Source organism: Aquarana catesbeiana, linkage group LG03, assembly GCF_042186555.1.
Source record: "Aquarana catesbeiana isolate 2022-GZ linkage group LG03, ASM4218655v1, whole genome shotgun sequence".
NCBI lineage: Eukaryota > Metazoa > Chordata > Amphibia > Anura > Ranidae > Aquarana > Aquarana catesbeiana.
Window position 1 is genome coordinate 739666170 of NC_133326.1, and position 22611 is coordinate 739688780.

Below are 22611 nucleotides of genomic sequence, written 5' to 3' on the forward strand. Positions count from 1 at the left end.
TTGATTATACTGATTGGACTTGATTAGGAAAGCCACAACCTGTCTATATAAGACCTTACAGCTCACAGTGCATGTCAGAGCAAATGAGAATCATGAGGTCAAAGGAACTGCCTGAAGAGCTCAGAGACAGAATTGTGGCAAGGCACAGATCTGGCCAAGGTTACAAAAAAATTTCTGCTGCACTTAAGGTTCCTAAGAGCACAGTGGCCTCCATAATCCTTAAATGGAAGATGTTTGGGATGACCAGAATCCTTCCTAGAGCTGGCCGTCCGGCCAAACTGAGCTATCGGGGGAGAAGAGCCTTGGTGAGAGAGGTAAAGAAGATCCCAAAGATCACTGTGGCTGAGCTCCAGAGATGCAGTCGGGAGATGGGAGAAAGTTGTAGAAAGTCAATCATCACTGCCAGGGCCGCCATCAGGGGGGTACAGCCGATACAACTGTAAGGGGCCCCGGGGCCAGAGGGGCCCACCCGGGCTAGAAGAAGGCAGGACGGATGAAGGGGAGCCATGTTGTGCACTATGGAAACGATCTTGCAGCTTCTGCTATTCTCTTTGTCATTGAGCTCAAACATCAAGCTCTTTACAGCCACCTCTTGCTACTATGTCCATGTACACCCCTCGTGTGAGCTGCCTGTACTGTGCTCCTCTGTGTCAGCTTTGTGAAAATGAGCTGGGACTAGGTAGGAAGATTTCCTTTACAAGTAGGGGCTGAGAAGGAAAGGCAGGGGGCTGTTTGTGTACAGGGAGGGGCCAGAGCCTTGTGTGTTTACAGATTTGTGTATGTGTGGAGCTGACATATATATATATATATACACACACACACACACACACACACACACAGGTGTGAGGGGGCTGACATATAAATACAAGTGGGCGGTGGGGCTGGCATATATACACGTGTGTGTGTGTAGGGGGGCTGACATATATACAGGTGTGAGGGGGGCTGACATATATACAGGATTGAGGGGGCTGACATATATACAGGAATGGGGGGCTGAGTGCGAACAGGTGAGGTGGCCGGTGTGCAGATTCGGTGGGATTGCCTGTGGGCCACCCCTGGGGAATGTTGGTGGTCAGGCTCGCGGGGGGGAGGCAGGCCTAAAAGTGTGTAAGGGGCCCAAAAATTTTGGATGGCTGCCCTGATCACTGCAGCCCTCCACCAGTCAGAGCTTTATGACAGAGTGGCCTGACGGAAGCCTCTCCTCAGTGCAACACACATGAAAGCCTGCACAGAGTTTGCTAAAAAAAACACCTGAAGGACTCCAGGATGGTGAGAAATAAGATTCTCTGGTCTGATGAGACCAATATAAAACTTTTTGGCCTTAATTCTAAGCGGTATGTGTGGAGAAAACCAGGCACTGCTCATCACCTGTCCAATACAATCCCAACAGTGAAGCATGGTGGTGGCAGCATCATGCTGTGGGGGTGTTTTTCAGCTGCAGGGACAGGACAACTGGTCGCAATCGAGGGAAAGATGAATGCGGCCAAGTACAGGGATATCCTGGACGAAAACCTTCTCCAGAGTGCTCAGGACCTCAGACTGTGCCGAAGGTTTACCTTCCAACAAGACAATGACCCTAAGCACACAGCTAAAATAACGAAGGCGTGGCTTCACAACAACTCCGTGACTGTTCTTGAATGACCCAGCCAGAGCCCTGACTTAAACCCAATAGAGCATCTCTGGAGAGACCTAAAAATGGCCGTCCACCAACGTTTACCATCCAACCTGACAGAACTGGAGAGGATCTGCAAGGAGGAATGGCAGAGGATCCCCAAATCCAGGTGTGAAAAACTTGTTGCATCTTTCCCAAATACTGAGCAAAGGGTCTGAATACTTAGGACCATGTGATATTTCAGTTTTTCTTTTTTAATAAATCTGCAAAGATGATAAAATAATTACTTGGATTAAATTATTATACAAGGCCCCTAAGGCATGTATTAGGATAAATAACACCTTGTCTTCTTCCTTTGAACTTTATAGGGGAACCAGACAAGGATGTCCCCTTTCTCCATTGCTCTTTGCTCTAGCCATAGAACCTCTAGCGGCAGCCATAAGAGGGAACCCAGACATAGTGGGATTCAGACGGGGTGAAATAGAGGACAAATTGGCATTATATGCGGATGATGCACTTTTATTTCTGGGTGACACCTCCACCTCACTGATCAAGCTAATGGAATTAATACACACATTTGGAACCTTTTCCGGGTTCACAATAAATTGGGACAAGTCCACACTACTACCCTTAGATCCACTAACAGGGCCCCTACCTCAGATAGCTGAACAGATCAAAATAGTTGATAAATTTAAATACCTAGGAATAATTATACACCCTAACCTAGAATATTATATAAAGCTAAATATAGACCCAATACTTAAACAATTTCAGGAAAAAACTACCAGCTGGATTAAATTGCCACTCTCCGTAGTCGGCAGATGCAATTTGATAAAGATGATATGGAATCCACAAATACTCTATGCACTCCACAACGCCCCCGTCTGGATCCCTGTCCACATATTTAAGAGATGTAACACCATCTATCGTGCATTAATATGGAGGAAACAGGTTCCAAGAATAAAACTAGAGACCTTACAAGAGGCTAAGGACTCGGGGGGACTTGCGGTGCCAAATTCGTTTCTTTACTTTATAGCAGCTCAGATGCAACATCTGACGGGCTGGCTCTGCCCTGAGCCCTCTGACCCCATCCGCAATATTGTGTGCACTCAGGTGTCATGTGGCGAACTTGTGGAGTGCTTAGAGGCTGGTGAACTGGGAGCACTGACTCAATACCCTACGCTACAGCTTATAGACAAAGTATGGAACAAAACAAAACAACATCTTCAGTACACGGGTTATACAAACTGGTCTCGTATTTGGAATAACAGAAACTACCTAGAATTAAACAAATTGGAAAATTTCTCCAATTGGTTAGCTAGGGGAGTGAAATATATCCCACAACTATATTGCGGGGGCATATTGCGCGATTTTCAATCACTCCGTACAGAATTTAACTTACCAAACACCTCATTTTTCCAATACCTGCAACTTAGGCATGCTATAACAGCACAGGCTGTGGTGTCCACTTGGGAGCTATCCAGGTCCCCGGTGATTACACAGCTGATCTTGTCTTCATCCCGAAAGGGACAAATTTCCTCTCTGTACGGCTCTCTTCTGGGCCACGTGTCTAAAGCGATGGCTCTGAATTGTAGAGCTGGATGGGGAGCAGACATAGAGCATATCTCAGATGAGGAATGGATTACCATATTAGATAATGTACCTAAAATATCACTGTCCTCATCTCAAAAACTCACTCAATTATTTATTATACATCGCACCTACCGCACACCTGAGAAATTACACAGATGGCGCAGGAGGGAGAGTCCGCTGTGTCCTCGCTGTCTTGTGGACACTGGTACACTTGTTCACATGCTGTGGAAATGCCCAAAATTGCATAGATATTGGGCGGAAGTGATTAGTACCATTAATAGTATCTGGAATCTTAGACTCACTACAGACCCTAAACTCTGTTTGCTGGGTTGGTTGGATGAGGAACAGTACACACCCCATACATATATTGCCATCCTCAGAACTTTATTCCTAGCTAGGAAACTCATCGCCAGAAAATGGCTATCTATAACGGCCCCCACACATACAGAATGGATTACATCCGTAAATGATTCTCTTATTAGAGAACAACTCACCTATAAGCATAGAGGTAGCCCACAAAAATTTGAATCTATCTGGGAACCCTGGTTAGACACCCCGGGACTGGCTCCATTGCGACTGGTTCAAAATAGAATCTTAGGCGGTAGATCGACATCAATAAATACACCAAGTTAGTTTATGACACTGAAGAAGAAAGTCTGCGATAGAGCAGTGATACAAGAGTGTTGGGACCTGCAAAGATTTAAAGGTTTATGTTGTGTTATACCCAATGGGTACTGTTTGTTATAGAGCATACTTACCGCCTCCCGCTGTTTAAGGGTTAGCGGTAACAAACTCCACTCAGAGGCCCCCCCTTTTTTTTTTTTTTTTTGGGACCGAAAGTGGAGAGAAATAGTATCCTATTAAGAGGACATAAAGGTTGTCTTTGTTTTCCTTTTTTAAAAAAAAAAAGGGGAAATAAAGAATAAAGTAAAAAAAAAAAAGAATGAAGAAACACTACCACAAATGCCTTATTACACATATACATCTTTTATTTCTGATATGAAACTACAAAGCATGTTATTATATATGAGTGACACAATGTACAGATATTTGTGGTCAGATAAATGTGCTTAATATATGTCCTTAAATACTACTGAAAAACCTTTGTATGGTTCTTTGATTTTTGTTTTTATTTTTTGTTTTTGATTTTCAATAAAAATTATCTGATTTAAAAAAAAAATCTGCAAAGATGTCAACAATTCTGTGTGTTTCTGTCAATATGGGGTGCTGTGTGTACAATATGGGGTGTTGTGTGTACAATATGGGGTGCTGTGTGTACAATATGGGGTGCTGTGTGTACAATATGGGGTGCTGTGTGTACAATATGGGGGGCTGTGTGTACAATATGGGGTGCTGTGTGTACAATATGGGGTGCTGTGTGTACAATATGGGGTGTTGTGTGTACAATATGGGGTGCTGCGTGTACAATATGGGGTTCTGTGTGTACAATATGGGGGGCTGTGTGTACAATATGGGGGGCTGTGTGTACAATATGGAGTGCTGTGTGTACATTATGGGGTGCTGTGTGTACAATATGGGGTGCTGTGTGTACAATATGGGGTGCTGTGTGTACATTAATGAGGAAAAAAATTAACTTAAATGATTTTAGCAAATGGCTGCAATATAACAAAGAGTGAAAAGTTTAAGGGGGTCTGAATACTTTCCGTCCCCACTGTAGGTCAAAAGAGGAGGTTAAGCTCAGCAGCTTAGAAGTAGGGGGAGTGTTAAGATTAATAGGGATGTTGAAGTCACCGAGAATGATTGTTGGAATTTCAGAAGAGAGAAAAAATCATTAAAATCACTGCTCCTAAAAAAACGGCCATTTTAAAAACTTTTCTTGCATTGATCCATGTCCCCTGGGGCAGGATCCGGGTCCCCAAACACTTTTTATGGCAATAACTTGCATATAAGCCTTTAAAATGAGCAGTTTTTATTTTCACATTTGTTTCTCATAGACTTTAACGGTGTTCGCACAAATGTTTTGCAAGTTCTGGTGCGAACCGAACTGGGGGGCTCATCTCTAGTCAAGGGTACTAAAATCCACTGTTTCCACCTAAATTCTGGGTTGGCCAATGAATGGGGGAGGAACAGGCGCTGCAGAAGTGGTGGGCTTCCAATCAGGATTAGCCTGTGTTCAAACTCTTGGTGACTGCAGGGCACTACTTGTGCTAGCCACCGCACCAGCTTGAACTGCACTTATGGGACTCGCCACGCCATGTCACCAACTGTTACTGCAGTGCTGGTTTGTCTACGACCAGGATGTACTAGACCGCTGGTGCTTGCCAGTCCACCAGAAGGATGAGTGACACTAGTACGGGCTCTCTGCTCCATATAAAAACCATGTGGTTGTTGCACCTCGGCAACAGAAGAACGGGGTCGGGTACACCTGACCTTAGCAGGGACCACTACTCCGTCATCAGAGATATCTGTCAGGGTGCTCTCTACTGGTTTGTATACTGAGCCTGAATCTGACAGTGAGGTCTCTTCAATGCTGTACCTCTGTTTGGTATTTTTGGCCACTAAATTTATAGGTACAGCTAGTGTGACTCACAGGTAAAAGAGCACCTGGTTGTCAGCGATTGCTTCAATCGCTACAATAAAAACAGGTAGTGCTAGCAGGGATCAGGGGTGACTCTGCTAATGCTGCAGTTTTGTGTGCTGTGTTTTGTAAGTGATAGTGATCTATTGATACTGCACTTGGGTGGGCTGGGCTGGGCTGGGCGGAGGGGCTAAACACAGTTGCTGTCAGGTGTCTGGTCTGATCCTGCTAACGCTGTGTTTTTGGGAACACTATAATATTAGAGACGCTAATATAGTTCTGATCAGATCAAAGATATTGATCCGTTCAGATTCTATACTAGTAATGGAGGTATATAGTGTGTGTGTTAGTGTACCTGGCACTAATCTGAGGCTGTCTGGGATTGACGCTGACCCTAACTGACACTAAAACCCAACTGATGTCACCCGTGACACTAATACAGTGATCAGAAAAGAGATCTGTACACTATACTAGTGACACTGTGACAGGGAGTGAAAGGGTTATTTGGGGGGGGTGATCAGGGGGTGATCAAGGGGTTAAATGTGTACCTACATGTCCTGGTGTCAGTGTAGTGTTGGTGTACTCACAGAAGATGTCTTCTCGATCGCTGGAAACTAAAAGGGCTCCATGAGGGGAGATGACATCACTTCCTCTGCCTGTGTTTACATTACACAGATAGAGGACAGTCTGCCATTCACCACAACCGATCAGCAGGTCCAGGCCAGAAATCATTGACCTGGGCCTGTAGACTGATCGGTTCTAAAATCAATCCAATCATTGTGGGGACGGCGGGGCGCGTGACCGACGAACAATGATGGCGATTCGCGCAGGAGAGACAACCTGCTGCAGTACAAATGTGGCGGCTGGTTGGGAACTGGTTAATGTATTTTCTGTATTCTCTGTATTAAGGTAAAGCAGCTTCTGCATGCAGCTCCCCCCATCCCCCCAATACTTATCTGAGCCTGATCTTCATCCAGCAATGTGCACAAGAGCAGAGGATCTCTTGGCTCTCTCCCTTCTCATTGGCTCAGACACAGCAGGGGGAGCCATTGGCAGAGGAAGACTTGGGACTTTTTATGGCTGACAAGGACTCATAAAGGGGATGGGAGTTAGGGATGTTCATCATTTCTTCTAGTGATGGGGGAGGGGTAACTTTCCAGGATTTATAACTCCTATCCTGCAGAAGGGAGACAATGACAGATGATATTTCTGGAGTATGAGTTGTATTGGTTATGGGACGGCCTTTTGTACAGAAGTGAGAACTGTCTGAGGTCTTTGTCTTCAGAGGAATGGATCGTGTTTTCTATCTTTATTATGGTCCGGATAAAACATTCCATTCATAGATTTGTAGCTATGAAATATTGTATATACATAATTTGCATTTTCATTTTCAGCCAGCAGGTGGAGGTGAAATCTCTTTTCCACATGTTTACCTGTCTGTCCTTCCCAGATCACTGTACAATCCATGTTATATACAGAGCTCAGTAGCTCAAGCTGTAATTTCCCTTCATAACTGAATGACTCAGAGGAGGGGGAGGGGAGGGGGAGCTGATTGCTGAAACCCGCCGGAAGGACCTCACTGGATATTGTGTGAAAATTGAGGATGAATTGATCCGTGGTGTCTGTAGCTACAGAGGTCAGTGAGGTCTCGGTCACACGTGTGTCAGTACCATGTGATTATGTGACATTTATTCAGCATTTATAAAGCCTGATAACAGCCCTTCTATTCCTGCCATGAATATTACAATGGCAGCACACAGTGCTGGTCACTAGGGATGAGCTTCAAGTTCGAGTCGAACTCATGTTCGACTCGAACATCAGCTGTTTGCAAGTTCACCGAACAGCGAACAATTTGGGGTGTTCGCGGCAAATTCGAATGCCGCGGAACACCCTTTAAAAGTCTATGGGAGAAATCAAAAGTGCTAATTTTAAAGGCTTATATGCAAGTTATTGTCATAAAAAGTGTTTGGGGACCCGGGTCCCGCCCCAGGGGACATGGATCAATGCAAAAAAAGTTTTAAAAACGGCCGTTTTTTCAGGAGCAGTGATTTTAATAATGCTTAAAGTGAAACAATAAAAGTGTAATATCCCTTTAAATTTCGTACCTGGGGGGTGTCTATAGTATGCCTGTAAAGGGGTGCATGTTTCCTGTGTTTAGAACAGTCTGACAGCAAAATGACATTTCGATGGAAAAAACCCATTTAAAACTACTCGCGGCTATTGCATTGCCGACAATACACATAGAAGTTCATTAAATGGATAAACGGATAAAAACGGCATGGGAATTCCCCACAGCGGAACCCCTAACCAAAATGTAAAAAAAAAAAATGACGTGGGAGTCCCCCTAAATTCCATACCAGGCCCTTCAGGTCTGGTATGGATATTAAGGGGAACTCCGGCCAAAATTTAAAAAAAAAAGACGTTGGGGTCCCCCTAAATTCGATACCAGACCCTTCAGGTCTGGTATGGATTTTAAGGGGAACCCCACACCAATTTTTTTTTTAAAAACGGCGTGGGGTCCCCCCAAAAATCCATACCAGACCATTATCCGAACACGCAACCTGGCAGGCCGCAGGAAAAGAGGGGGGACAAGAGAGCGCCCCCCCTCCTGAACCATACCAGGCCACATGCCCTCAACACTGGGAGGGTGCTTTGGGGTAGCCCCCCAAAACACCTTGTCCCCATGTTGATGAGGACAAGGGCCTCATCCCCACAACCCTGGCCGGTGGTTGTGGGGGTCTGCGGGCGGGGAGCTTATTGGAATCTGGAAGCCCCCTTTAACAAAGGGACCCCCAGATCCACCCCCCCTGTGTGAAATGGCAAGGGGGTACCCCTACCATTTCACTAAAAACTGTCAAAAATGTTAAAAATGACAAGAGACAGTTTTTGACAATTCCTTTATTTAAATGCTTCTTCTTTCTTCTATCTTCCTTCATCTTCTTCTTCTTCTTCTTCTTCTATTCTTCTTCTTCTGGTTCTTCCTCCGGTGTTCTCGTCCAGCATCTCCTCCGTGGTGTCTTCTATCTTCTTCTCCTTGGGCTGCTCCGCACCCATGGCATGGGGGGAGGCTCCCGCTCTTCTCTTCATATAAGATATCGTCAAAAGTGCTCAATACTGCAGCATGATGGGTGAGACCACCCAAACTTTAGCATACTATGTACATGCAAAAAAACCTACTTTGTGGTCGGCCACTTATGATTGGTGATGTGCAGTGACACCTCCCTTACAGGATAGATATAAAGATAGCTGTGCAGCGCTAGAAGTGAGACTCCCTAAACCTAAAAGTGTTAATATTTACACATTTTAAACAAACAACACAATTATACATGATGAAGCCCAGCCTAGGGCGTAACGTGTAAGGTGGAGACGTCATCACGCCTGTCAGATACACTAGGAGAGCCGCTGCTATACTGTTATGAAGGAGAGGAGGGTCGCTGGCCGCTCTGTGCATTCTTACATGGATATATTGTGATTCTATGTGAGGATATATTACATGTTATTATTAATAAACTATTAATGATCCGAGTATCCCAGCTATTGTGACACATACAAATAAAACAGATCTGGTAACAAGTCACCAAGCGGGTATTATCCTCAGACCGGTAAATCTGTCCTCCAGGGGGCAGGAGAGCGATAGTGAGTATGATGACATGGCGGCTGGTTTTCATTTTATAGAATTATTGTAATATATCCGCAATCCACATATCAGAGGAGATCATTTCCTCTACATCACTTCCCCTTTAGGCTCCTCCTACTAGAAGAGAAACCCCTCCCCCGGACATTTCTCCAGCATTCTTCTAGTGTTTTCAGAGCTTCATAAACACAATGAAGACACATCATAAATGTCATAGAAGTGTTACTGAGCATTGCTTCCTTCTACATAATCATCAGGCGTGTGAGCGAGTCCTAAGGGGGTCTATTCCATCCTATTTCCTACTTGTTAGGAATATGGATGGTCAATCCATATGTACATAGCCTGGTCACTGTTCTACTATAAGGGGAACCCCAAATCCCATGGATGAGATTACAAAGAGAAAGATTCCCTCAGAGAGAGGAGAAGACATGAGAAGAGGACAGGTGATGGAAGATTCTACATGGGTGAGGATGGAGGACACCCAGAGATAGAAGGAAACACTGAGAGACGGGAACAATCACAAGACGTCACATTTCCCCATCACTGCAGATCACACATTTCTCTTACCGTAATTCCTTAATTTTACTCTCCGGGTTCATCAGAAAGGAAAGAGAATCAGACTTCCTTTTATATCCTGAAGAGGAGGAATCTTCTTCTTCTGCTTTGTCCTCTCCAGGACAATCTTTACTGGAAATAGTACATTCCCGAAATCTAAAAGCCAATAATGAGATAATAATTACCACCAAGAATGTATGACCTCTGACACCAAGAATAACAATGTAATGCCGCTTACACAGGAGCGGACTTTACGGCAGACTTTGCCCAGCGGACGGGATTTCGTCAGACAATTCAATCGTGTGTGGGCTCCAGCGGACTTTGTTTTCTCAAAAGTTGGACAGACTTAGATTTGAAACATGTTTTAAATCTATCCGTCTAACTCGAGTCCGGTCGAAAAGTCCGCTCGTCTGTATGCTAGTTTGACGGACAAAAAGCAACGCTAGGGCAGCTATTGGCTACTGGCTATGGACTTCCTTGTTTTAGTCCGGTCGTACGTCATCACGTACGAATTCGACGGACTTTGGTGGATTGTGTGTAGGCAAGTCCGTTCATTCGTAAAGTCCGTCATAAAGTCTGTCGAAAAGTCCGCCGGGCAAAATCTGCCGTAAAGTCCGCTCATGTGTACACGGCATAACACCCAACATTTCCCTTCCACATGGCTGCCTTCCCTCTGGCTCTACAGTCTCATACTGGACCTGATGAGGACTTCTCATTGGTGGCTATGAGTGGTCTTTGAGGTCACACTCCAGACAAAACTTAAAGGAGGCCCCTGATATGTATACGGGGTCTCCGGTCTTCCTACACAGGGGTCTCCATTCAGCTTCTGGAAAATCCTGGAACATCACTTTGGTTCCAGATATAAAATGCAGTCCAGACATTCCCATCTCCGCCCACTTCTGCAGACAATTGGTCCCTCCAATGTTGGGATGATGATGTCACACCCCTGGCATTATTTCCCTCCCCCCCGATCTCTGAACACGAAGCTTTCCCTCCAAATGTTCTGTGTGATAAATGGTATAATTAGGGGGCAGGGAAAGGGTTAATCCGATGTAAATGATGTGACTGGTAGAAGGTGATATGTGGGAACCACCATTTAGCTCTGGTTCACACAGCACAACATGAAAGTCGCAGCGACTTCCAGCTTGACTTTGCTCTACAACTTCCCGGCGACCAGGTGTGACTTCAAAGTGACTTTACTGAGAAGCATTCCTATGTGACTTTGATGATCCGTGTTTATAGCGTGTTTTATCACATGACAAAACATGTGTCTGGTAACCGTGATTGGGGCGTCATTAACAATCAGGCTGCATTTACATCTGCATGACTCTGAATGTACATCAACCACACAGAAATTGTGTGCTTTGCGGCACATTTCAGAAATGCGCTGCGACCGTGCGTCACGCTTGTACTGCAAAAATGTCAAGGTGAGCATGATGCATGTTTCCAAAACGTGTGACAAAGCATGCGTATTCCTGCAGGTTGCCGGGCATTCAGAAACGTTCAGACGCCAACAAATGGTATCGCAAGTGCAACGTGTGTTGTCACACATCTTCAAAATACACAGCAAAGCAAAGCATGCGTTTTCTTACGGGTTGGCATACGTTCAAAAACATGAAGATGCAGATGAATGGTAACACAAGTGTGATGCGCATTGCCACACAAATCACGCAGAAAAGCATGCGTTTTCGTGCAGGTTGCCGGGTGTTCAGAAACATTCAGACGCCAATGAATGGTATCGCAAGTGCAATGTGTGTTGCCGCACATCTTCAAAATGCATAGCAAAGCATGCGTTTTCTTGCGGGTTGCCATCAGTTGTAAATACGTTACCATTCATTCACATCTGTACATTTCCAACTGCACAGCAACCTGCAAGAAAATCCATGCTTTGCTGTGCATTTCATAAATGTGCGACAATGTGCGTCACACTTGTGTTATTATTCATTTGCTTCTTAACATTTTTGAATGCATGGCAGACGGCAAGAATACATGCGCTTTGCTTTATGTTTCAAAAACGCACAGCACGGAGCATTGCTTTTGTGTTACCATTCATTTACATCTGGACATGTGTGGCGTGCGTTGCTGTGCATTTTTTAGACATATGAGAAAGTGCACATTTTCTGTGTGGGTCGCCTCGTATTCGGAAACACGCAGATATGAATGTCGGCTAATTGTTAATGACGCCCCAATCACAGTTATCAGACGCATGTTTTGCTGCCAAGATGCATGACGCTCCATGACTGAGAAGATTCTTGAGCTACTTTGGGGTGTTTGTTGCATGTAGGGCAGAACATTCCAGTGAATGGGCTCCCTATACACAATGTGTGCTTACACATGAAAAATACACAAATAATGGAAGTGGGAATGTGCGTTTCCGCTACGCTCAGGTGTGACGGGGATGTGTTGGGAGGAAGATTTTAGGCAGCAAGGATGACCAGGGAGGAGAGGTGAGGGGTAAAGAAGCCTCAGAAGTCGCAGCAAAGTCTTAAAGATTCAGACAAATGTACGACTTTCTGGGGATTTTACATGGAACAAATCTGGAATAAATGGGAATCCCACCTAATATGAATATGCAAAGCTCACCGAATAAATATTGGGGGTGTAATCAGTAATATACTATACCAACAAACAAGAAATAAAAAAAGATTTATTGCTTAAAATAGCAATGTACAACAATGTATTAGCACAATGACCCCCCCCCCCCGAAATACTCCAACTCTCCTCAAAAATATTAGGGCAAAAATACCCCTCATGAGACGGAGGGCCAAAAAAAGTGCAAAAACCCCACAATAGACAAGCCCACCCCCCCCAATGCAAAGCACCCCCTTAATTCCTATATGATGGCTCAAAACCAGCTAAAACTGGATCCCTGCAGCTCGTTCCTATAGCGGAGCCGTGTATGTCTGTGTAGAACACATATAACACATGTCACACTATCCCGTCATGGAAAGATGTACAGAATAAGAACCACACCCTATAATATCTACAAAACTACCCGGGTCATGAGTCTGTCAGTCAGTGGGGCTGAGAAGACAACGGGATTGGACATATCATGATACAGTCACATATTTGTACATCCGTATTCCATGTGAGTGTAATAATGATTGTATTCAGTCCTGACTGCTTAATCCAGGTAAGTAGACATTGAGAACAAGGAGAGATAACATCACTGGAGAAAAACACCATACAATGCACAATACTCATCCAATCTGCTCAGATATTCATTCCTTGTACATAGGACATTACAACAGATTCAAGTGAAGTAAAGCTCGGCAATGTGAAGGGATTCCCGCAGTGTGCAGATCATTCTATTCACTCCCAATTATAGGTAACATTTCACAGTGTTTCTTCATGTAAAATTTACTCTCAGATCCCTCTGGTCACTGTACAGAGATCTCCACATACATTCAGGGGAATCGATCTGTCGGTGTGTTCCCGATACATACGGCTTTTCCAGCTGGCAAATTCCTTGACTATAAGATCCAGATTGTGCTGATCAGTATTTCTGTTTTAATATATAGTATAGTGGTTCTCCAGAGTCCTTGGGAGGAGGTTGGGTGGACTTCTACAGCAGGCAACTCTTTATTCCACGCGACTAGCTTCCATCCCAGACCACTTCTTGCCTCTATACCATATAGCCAGTATTTAAGAGCCCTCCGTAATTGCTCCGACGATACTGGCTTTAAAACTGAAGCCAATATCCTAAAAAAGAGACTCCTCGAAAGAGGATATTCAAGTACCTGTCTCAAAAAAGCATATAGACGAGCCCTCAATAAATCGCGCCATGACCTGCTGAACACACAGAAACAACATTCCAATGATGAAACTACACAAACTTTTACAACATATTCATCACAACACCAGCAAGTCAAACGGATCATGAATAAATATTGGCATCTATTGACCATGGATCTCACTTTGGCCTTCTTTGTCCCCAGTTTTCCAGCCATTACATTCAGGAGAGCACCATCTATAGGTGACAAACTGGTCAGCAGTGAGTATAGATCACACAAAGGTGATATATGTAAAACCCTGGGGACTTTCGCATGTGGGGGATGTCATTATTGTCAGTATATGGACAGACGCAATAATATTACGCTACCAAACGGTCAACTCTTCTTTCCGAAACACTATGTCAATTGCAAAACCCCTGGAATTGTGTATTTGCCAACATGTGAATGCGGGTGCTACTATGTTGGCAAAACCATCAATGAGTTTTGGAAAAGGATATACCAACATCTCGGCACCATACGCAAACGCGACCCTGAGGTACCCATTGGCCGTCACATGGCCAAAGTCCATCCAGTATCCATTCCCAATATTTACTTTTTGGCTCTCGATCTTGTCCACTTTAGTCCTAGAGGTGGGGACTTTAATAAACGTCTGCTTCAATGTGAATTGAGGTGGATATACAACTTAAGGACCAATTTTCCACCTGGCCTCAATGGGGCTTTTAACTTTAGACCATTTCTCCCCGGTTTCACATCAGGGGTCTGTGAGTTGAATCTATAGGGGCTCTTTTCTGTTATTCCCTCTTGTATATTTTTTTTTCTTTTAATTTTTCCTTTTATTTTTTATCTTTTTTATCTGTATATGCTGAATGGGTGAATTATATATTCATGATGTATAAATAGACAAATGAATAACTATACATTTATACAAGGTACCGCCTCCTCCAGCGAACTATGTATTGTCCCTTTTTACCTGTCATATATGATCTTGCAAGTTCTTCATGTAACCTATATGACTCTGTAAGTTATCTATTGTGAAAATGTGTATATATACATATATTCTTTATGTGCCCTTTGCACATTGTCTTATGGTATCACTAGATGTGTTGCCTGTTTTTTCTTTTTCTCTTTTCTTTTTTTCTTTTTTCTTTTCTCTGTTTCATTTCAACACATGTATTTATAATTTTTAAACTATTATTCGTTGATACAATATATTTTTTGTATTTTTTTTTTGTATTTCTGTACAACGGATTGGCTGTAATGTTCTCATCCACTAGATGGCGCAGCTCTTGATGTGCGGGCTGACTGTCTGCACACAGACACCCGGCGGGTAGGCTCCACCCGCTCCTGGCTGGAGGGCGGCGATTGTGCGTGGCCCCCTATGCCTCTGAACGCGGTGATCCCTTTCTGTGTCCCCGCATCTGGCATCCAGCCTATGCTAGGATACAATATCCGCCGGTGGCGCGACGGCACGTGACGTCATCACGCCCCCAGGGGCGTGGCTACGCCGCGCGCCTCAGCATCAGGGAGACGCTCTGAGCTCTACTCACAGCTGTTATTGATACAGCTGAGTAACTGGGGCATGGCTCTGATTGGCTGCTGCCTGTCAGAGCCATCCATAAGACACAGACACTCACTGGGCATCTGTCAGTTGTGGAACTGCAGCCCAGAGGTGTGCGTCTTATTCAAACATGTCAAGCACACAGGTAACGTAATTACTACTGCTACTGATCTTGATGGGATTTAATATCCCTATATCCTTGTATCCCAGCTTGATTATTCCAGCTGCATTCAGGATATATTTACATACTCTCCTCGTTTTTTACTTTTCTACCATGCAGACTCAGATCAGGCGCCTCTTGTGAATGTGTGTCAGCATTCAGCCCTGCACTCGAAGCTGCCCACCCCGCTTGCCTGTGGACTTTCCAGCCAGCCTATTCTATACTATTTGCTTGTTTTTTGCTTTGTCCTAATTTCTATGAACCTGCTATGTAAGTACAACTTTCCAAATACTCCAAAAGAGTTTTGAAGTAATCAATATATTGTAGTAGCCTCATATAGTATGCTGCTATTTTACCATGCTTAAATCTATATTGCAGATAAAGATTGATCACCCAACTGTAAATTCCTTGATGAAGGAATAATACATACCAAACTCTGAAACATGTCAGGATATGTGCTGTAAAATCATCCATTCTACCTTTAAAATATAGGCTACAGGGTGTAAGCATTGGGTTGACATATCAACTTTGTATGTGTATTGTAAATGCACATGTATATTGTTAAACTGCATCTATATTTGTATTTTCTGTAATGTTTATATTTTTCTATTAATTTAATAAAAGTAGCACTTCTGTGCATTTTATATATAATTACTCTTTATTACTCCACTGTTGCCTTTAAAGTCCTAAGGGGCGACCCTTATGTGCATTTCATGCACATTTTGTTTTTTGACATTTGTGGGAAAAAGGACGTCAATTTTGTTTGGATACAGCGTCGGACGACTGCGCGATTGTCAGTTAAAGCGTCGCAGTGCCGAATCGCAAAAAATGCTCTGGTCATTGAGCAGCCTAATCTTCCAGGGCTGAAGTGGTTAAATAGGGACCACTACCCACCCTAATTATTCTAAATCAAAAACAGGTGCTGATAACCTATCAACCCCAATATAGTGGTATTACTACAAGTACTCAACCCATATAAAATTGTACAGATGTGTTATATTATTATATACAATTTTAAATATTGGCAAAATCTCTGTATATAGAGGGATGATTGTTCAGGAATAGACAACTACATAGATTGTCAAAAAGACTTCATGTTCAAACATTAGGCTGACCTCCCATGTGAAAGTGCAGAGAACTCCAAATACTATGAGATTTTACATCACTCAAAACACACATCTCCCACATCCATCCAATATACAGATGGGTTATTACAGAGGTGTAGCTTGAAGATTGTGGGCCCCGATGAAAAAGTTGACATGGGACCCCCCCACTACCACCCCCCACTTCCACCGTGTGTGCAGATTAGGGATGAGCCAAACACCCCCCTGTTCGGTTCGCACTAGAACATGCGAACAGGAAAAAAGTTCGTTCGAACACCGTTAAAGTCTGTGGGACTCGAACATGAATAATCAAAATTGTGAGGGAAGAAAAAAGTCCGGACAGCCGCACAACAAATCATGTACAAAGCACCATGGATAGAATGTACAGATAATCAGCTAACGCGTTTCACGCTCTGCAGAGCGCTTACTCATAGCTTTGAGTAAGCGCTCCGCAGAGCGTGAAACGCGTTAGATGATTATCTGTACATTCTATCCATGGTGCTTTGTACATGATTTGTTCCTGATTTTACAATAAAGAAATTTCGTTGGATTATATTCTCCTGGTGTGCGGCTGTCCGGACTTTTTTTCTTCCCTCACAACATGGATTAACATTAGCCAGCACCTGGGGCTTTTCAACTCTGGAGAGCAACATGCAGTTTATACCTGGTTTGGATACAACCTGGTGCGGGGAAAACGCTTGTGCTGTAGTTGCATTCCGGATTATTGCTACATGAATAATCAAAAGTGCTAATTTTAAAGGCTTATATGCAAGTTATTGTCATAAAAAGTGTTTGGGGACCCGGGTCCTGCCCCAGGGGACATGGATCAATGCAAAAAAAGTTTTAAAAACGGCCGTTTTTTCAGGAGCAGTGATTTTAATAATGCTTAAAGTCAAACAATAAAAGTGTAATATCCCTTTAAATTTCATAGCTGGGGGGTGTCTATAGTATGCCTGTAAAGGGGCGCATATTTCCTGTGTTTAGAACAGTCTGACAGCAAAATTACAATTCAAAGGAAAAAAGCCATTTAAAACTACTCGCGGCTATTGCATTGCCGGTCCGACAATACACATAGAAGTTCATTGATAAAGCGGCATGAGAATTCCCCACAGGGGAACCCCGAACCAAAATGTAAAAAAAAAAATGATGTGGGGGTCCCCTAAATTCCATACCAGGCCCTTCAGGTCTGGTATAGATATTAAGGGGAACCCTGGCCAAAATTTAAAAAAAATGACGTGGGGGTCCCCCTAAATTCCATATCAGACCCTTATCTGAGCACGCAAACTGTCAGGCCGCAGGAAAAGAGGGGGGGACGAGAGAGCACCCCCCCCTCCTGAACTGTACCAGGCCACATGCCCTGAACATTGAGAGGGTGTTTTGGGGTAGCCCCCCAAAACACCTTGTCCCCATGTTGATGAGGACAAGGGCCTCATCCCCACAACCCTGGCCGGTGGTTGTGTGGGTCTGTGGGCGGGGGGCTTATCGGAATCTGGAAGCCCCTTTAACAAGGGGACCCCCAGATCCCGCCCCCCCCGTGTGAAATTGTAAGAAGAAGGAGGAGAAGAAGATGGAAGATGCAGCGGAGGAGATGCTGGACGAGAACGCCGGAGGAAGAACCAGAAGAGCCAGAAGAAGAAGAAGATGAAGGAAGATAAAAGAAAGAAGAAGCATTTAAATAAAGGAATTGTCAAAAACTGTCTCTTGTCATTTTTAACATTTTTGACAGTTTTTTAGTGAAATGGTAGGGGTACTTTTGTACCCCCTTACCATTTCACACAGGGGGGGCCGGGATCTGGGGGTCCCCTTGTTAAAGGGGGCTTCCAGATTCTGATAAGCCCCCTGCCCGCAGACCCCCACAACCACCAGCCAGGGTTGTGGGGATGAGGCCCTTGTCCTCATCAACATGGGGACAAGGTGTTTTGGGGGGCTACCCCAAAGCACCCTCCCAATGTTGAGGGCATGTGGCCTGGTACGGTTCAGGAGGGAATCCATACCAGACCTGAAGGGTCTGGTATGGAATTTAGGGGGACCCCCACGTCATTTTTTTTTAAAAATTTGGTTCGGGGTTCCCCTGTGGGGAATTCCCATGCCATTTTTATCAATGAACTTCTATGTGTATTGTCGGACCGGCAATGCAATAGCTGCGAGTAGTTTTAAATGGCTTTTTCCTTTGAAATGTCATTTTGCTGTCGGACTGTTCTAAACACAGGAAACATGCGCCCCTTTACAGGCATACTATAGACACCCCCCAGCTACGAAATTTAAAGGGATAATACACTTTTATTGTTTCACTTTAAGCATTATTAAAATCACTGCTCCTGAAAAAACGTCAGTTTTTAAAACTTTTTTTTTGCATTGATCCATGTCCCCAAACGCTTTTTATGACAATAACTTGCATATAAGCCTTTTAAAATTAGCTTTTGATTATTCATGTAGCAATAATCCGGAATGCAACTGCAGCACAAGCGTTTTCCCTGCACCAGGTTGTATCCAAACCAGGTATAAACTGCATGTTGCTCTCCAGAGTTGAAAAGCCCCAGGTGCTGGCTAATGTTAATCCCATAGACTTTTAAAGGGTGTTCCGCGGCATTCGAATTTGCCGCGAACACGCCAAATTGTTCGCTGTTCGTTGAACTTGCGAACAGCCAATGTTCGAGTCGAACATGAGTTCGACTCGAACTCGAAGCTCATCCCTAGTGCAGATACACCCACCGCATGCCAAAATACTCAAAGTAGCTTCAGAGTTTTGAGTTCCCAGAGTTCCTCCTTACATCAGAGGACAGGGATTAGAGGACAGGGATCACCACTGAAGAATCAGACAGGGATCACCTCTGAAGAATCAGAGGACAGGGATCACCTCTGAAGAATCAGAGGACAGGGATCACCTCTGAAGAATCAGACAGGGATCACCTCTAAAGAATCAGAGGACAGGGATCACCTCTGAAGAATCAGAGGACAGGGATCACCTCTGAAGAATCAGAGGACAGGAATCACAGCTGGAGAATCAGAGGACAGGAATCACAGCTGGAGAATCAGAGGACAGGAATCACAGCTGTAGAATCAGAGGACAGGAATCACAGCTGTAGAATCAGAGGACAGGAATCACAGCTGTAGAATCAGAGGACAGGAATCACAGCTGGAGAATCAGAGGACAGGAATCACAGCTGGAGAATCAGAGGACAGGAATCACAGCTGGAGAATCAGAGGACAGGAATCACAGCTGGAGAATCAGAGGACAGGGATCACCACTGAAGAATCAGAGGACAGGAATCTCCACTGAAGAATCAGACAGGGATCACCTCTGAAGAATCAGAGGACAGGGATCACCTCTGAAGAATCAGAGGACAGGGATCACCTCTGAAGAATCAGACAGGGATCACCTCTGAAGAATCAGAGGACAGGAATCACCTCTGAAGAATCAGAGGACAGGAACCCATGGCAGGTCACTTGGCAGAGCTCCTTTCCCATCCCAGCCCTGTATACAGCTCCCCCCACAATACACAGAGCTGGAATCACATTCCTTTACACACAGTCTGTCAGTCTTCACAAGGTGAATCTGTTTTTTATGTTGCCCTTCTGACCTGTGAAATTCTCTGGTCTGAAGGGCAGTGTAGTTGCAGTAGGCAGATACTCCCTGTGCAGATCATGGCTAATTGGCTGTGTTGTAAAGGAATGTGATTAGAAGGTGTTAAGGGATTTGTTTTAGCAATTTCTGAAGGTATCTCTGTCAGTGTCGGGGGAAGGTCACCTCCCAGAGGTGTGTGTCACTCTTTTCCCCAGTTGTCAGGGAAGTGTGGTAAGTAGATATCTCTGGGTGGAGAGGGGGTACAGAGAATCCCAGCTAGTGACTAGGAGACACTGAGTGGTGTCATACCTCACCAGTAACATCCGTCCCATTGTGGCTACAGGACGGCACTCTCCTCCTCTTGCTTCGCTGAGCTCGGTTACCATTCCATGTTGCCAGCACACAGCACAGACACTTCCCCATCCTGGGCTGTTCTCACCTCGTGCTCCTCTCCATTCAGAAAAAGGCTCACAGCTTCCCCCCAGCCAATGGGAACAGAGGGGTGTGGACTGTGGAAGGCACACAGTCACTGGAGCGTGGCTGTGGGGCCCTAGGGCAGATCGGGCAGATCGGAGCTGGACTTTGTGGAGGAAATGATAATATGCAGAGGCGGCTCTCTAATTAGGCAAAGTAGGCGGTGACCTAAGGCCTCGCACTCACAGGGTCGGTTCACACTACAACAACTTGGGATCCGACTTGTGAGCCCTCAAGTCGCCCCAAGTCGCCTCAAGTCGCTTTTGCATTGAGATTAGCATTATAGTCAATGGAAGCGTCTTAATTTACACTGCTGAAGTTGCTCCGACTTCAGAAAATGTTCCTGTACTACTTCTATCCGACTTGTAGGCAACTTGTACCCATTCAATTCAATGGAAGTCGCCTGCAAGTCGGATCCCCATCTATATGCAAGCAACTTTACAGGAAATAGAAAAAAAAGGTCAACAGTACACATGCTGCCCCCTCCCTCCCTCCCTTCCTCCATCACTCTGTCACATGTCACTTCCTTGAAGAACTGAATGCCATTTGTCTTGCCGATTGTAGTAGTGAACAGAATGTCTACCAGAGCCAGGGAGGTAGTTCACCACGAGCCCATAGATAATGAAAGTCTCATAAGGCTTGTGAGACAGCGCCCATGTCTTTATTTGAAAACTGATCCAACTTATAGAGATCAAGTAAAGAGGGACAATGCGTGGCTGGAGATCTGCCATGGGTCCTTTGAAAATTGGGACATGATGACCAACAACCAACGTAGTGAAAAACGTAAGTTAACAATTTTCTTATGTCTGTTTGTTATGCGGGTGTTGCGCAATTAAACATTCCATAAGGCATTAGGCCTGATGGGACTTGGAGTTCACGAACAACTGGAAGGGCAGACTATGGATGACTATGTTTCCACTATTGCGTCCCCAAACTTGCGCGCTTTTCCATCAATTTTTGTTTCATTGCTGCGACCTGAAGCAATATCTGTGTAATGTTGCACCTCAAGTCGCAGAAGGGCAGGGACATACTTTGAAGTCGCTGCGATTTGAGGTCGCACAGATATGCACGGCACTCATTGCAATTCATGGAGAACGACTGGGGTACGACATGTCATACGACAGATCGCATGAAAAGTCGCACAAGTGGAAACATAGCCAAATCATGGTGTATGCCTTGTCATGTGACTATAATCATCGGGTACGACTTGTCATACGACTTTGGGGTACGACTTGTCATACGACTTTTCAGGCCCAGATCGCATGATGAAAAGTCAGCCATCTGTATTCCTATTGCAGATTAGTAATCATGTTAGCTTTATAATGTAGAATTAAATATCTTTGTTAATATATGTAGATAATGAATGATCAATATTAATACAGCCCAAAACAAAGTATGGTTTATTTTATTATAACAGTTTATTTATATGAAACCAACTAATAGTATGCAATACATTATCCACAGTATAGCATAGTATTACAAAATTTTTACAAAATTAAACTCAATACATATACAAGCTTTCAGCAAACAGCAAGATCAGAAATATATATATTAAAATAACTGAGTAATGTAGTTAGGAAATAGCATCCAATTGCAATTCTACTTCACCAGCCGGTGAAACGAAGTATGAAGTAAATTCCTCTCGAACAGTGTTACCATCGTTGGATCCCCTAGTAGCACTGAGGTTTGCACTCTCCAGGTCATGCATAAGGGAATCCTCAAAACAGTACCCATCACGTACCCAAACAAAATTATGGAGCACACATGCTGCTTTGACAGCAATAATTGCGTTCTCAAGGTTTAAGGCAATAGGCGTGTGTAACAAACGCCATTTATTGGCAAGAATTCCAAAAGTTCACTCAACCACCCTTCTTGCCCTTGTGAGATGACAATTAAAGACTTTCTTGGGTGTACTCAGATTCCTGTTGGAGTAAGGCCTCATTAGGTGTTGCCCCAATGCAAAAGCCTCATCAGCTATGAACACATAGGGTAGTGGGGGTTCACTAGTGCCAGGAAGTGGACAGTTCTCTGGAATATGTAGCTGATTATTTCTTAGCATTTGACCAGGAGAGGAATTTATAAAA

General features: G+C 44.3%; 1 protein-coding gene across 4 annotated transcripts in view; it reads right to left on the bottom strand.

The window, feature by feature from the left end:
• Positions 1-22611, bottom strand: part of LOC141133868 (NACHT, LRR and PYD domains-containing protein 3-like) — a 302902-nt gene that overhangs the window by 42291 nt on the left and 238000 nt on the right. For 2 of the 4 annotated variants that reach the window (XM_073623453.1, XM_073623454.1), the window contains exon 6: positions 9946-10089. The exons of 1 other annotated variant lie outside the window; for it this stretch is intronic. In XM_073623453.1, coding sequence (XP_073479554.1) covers positions 9946-10089 — 144 coding nt within the window. Of the gene's footprint in view, positions 1-2980; positions 3210-9945; positions 10090-22611 lie in introns of those variants that run through there. One more of the 4 variants, XM_073623456.1, reaches the window with a different exon arrangement.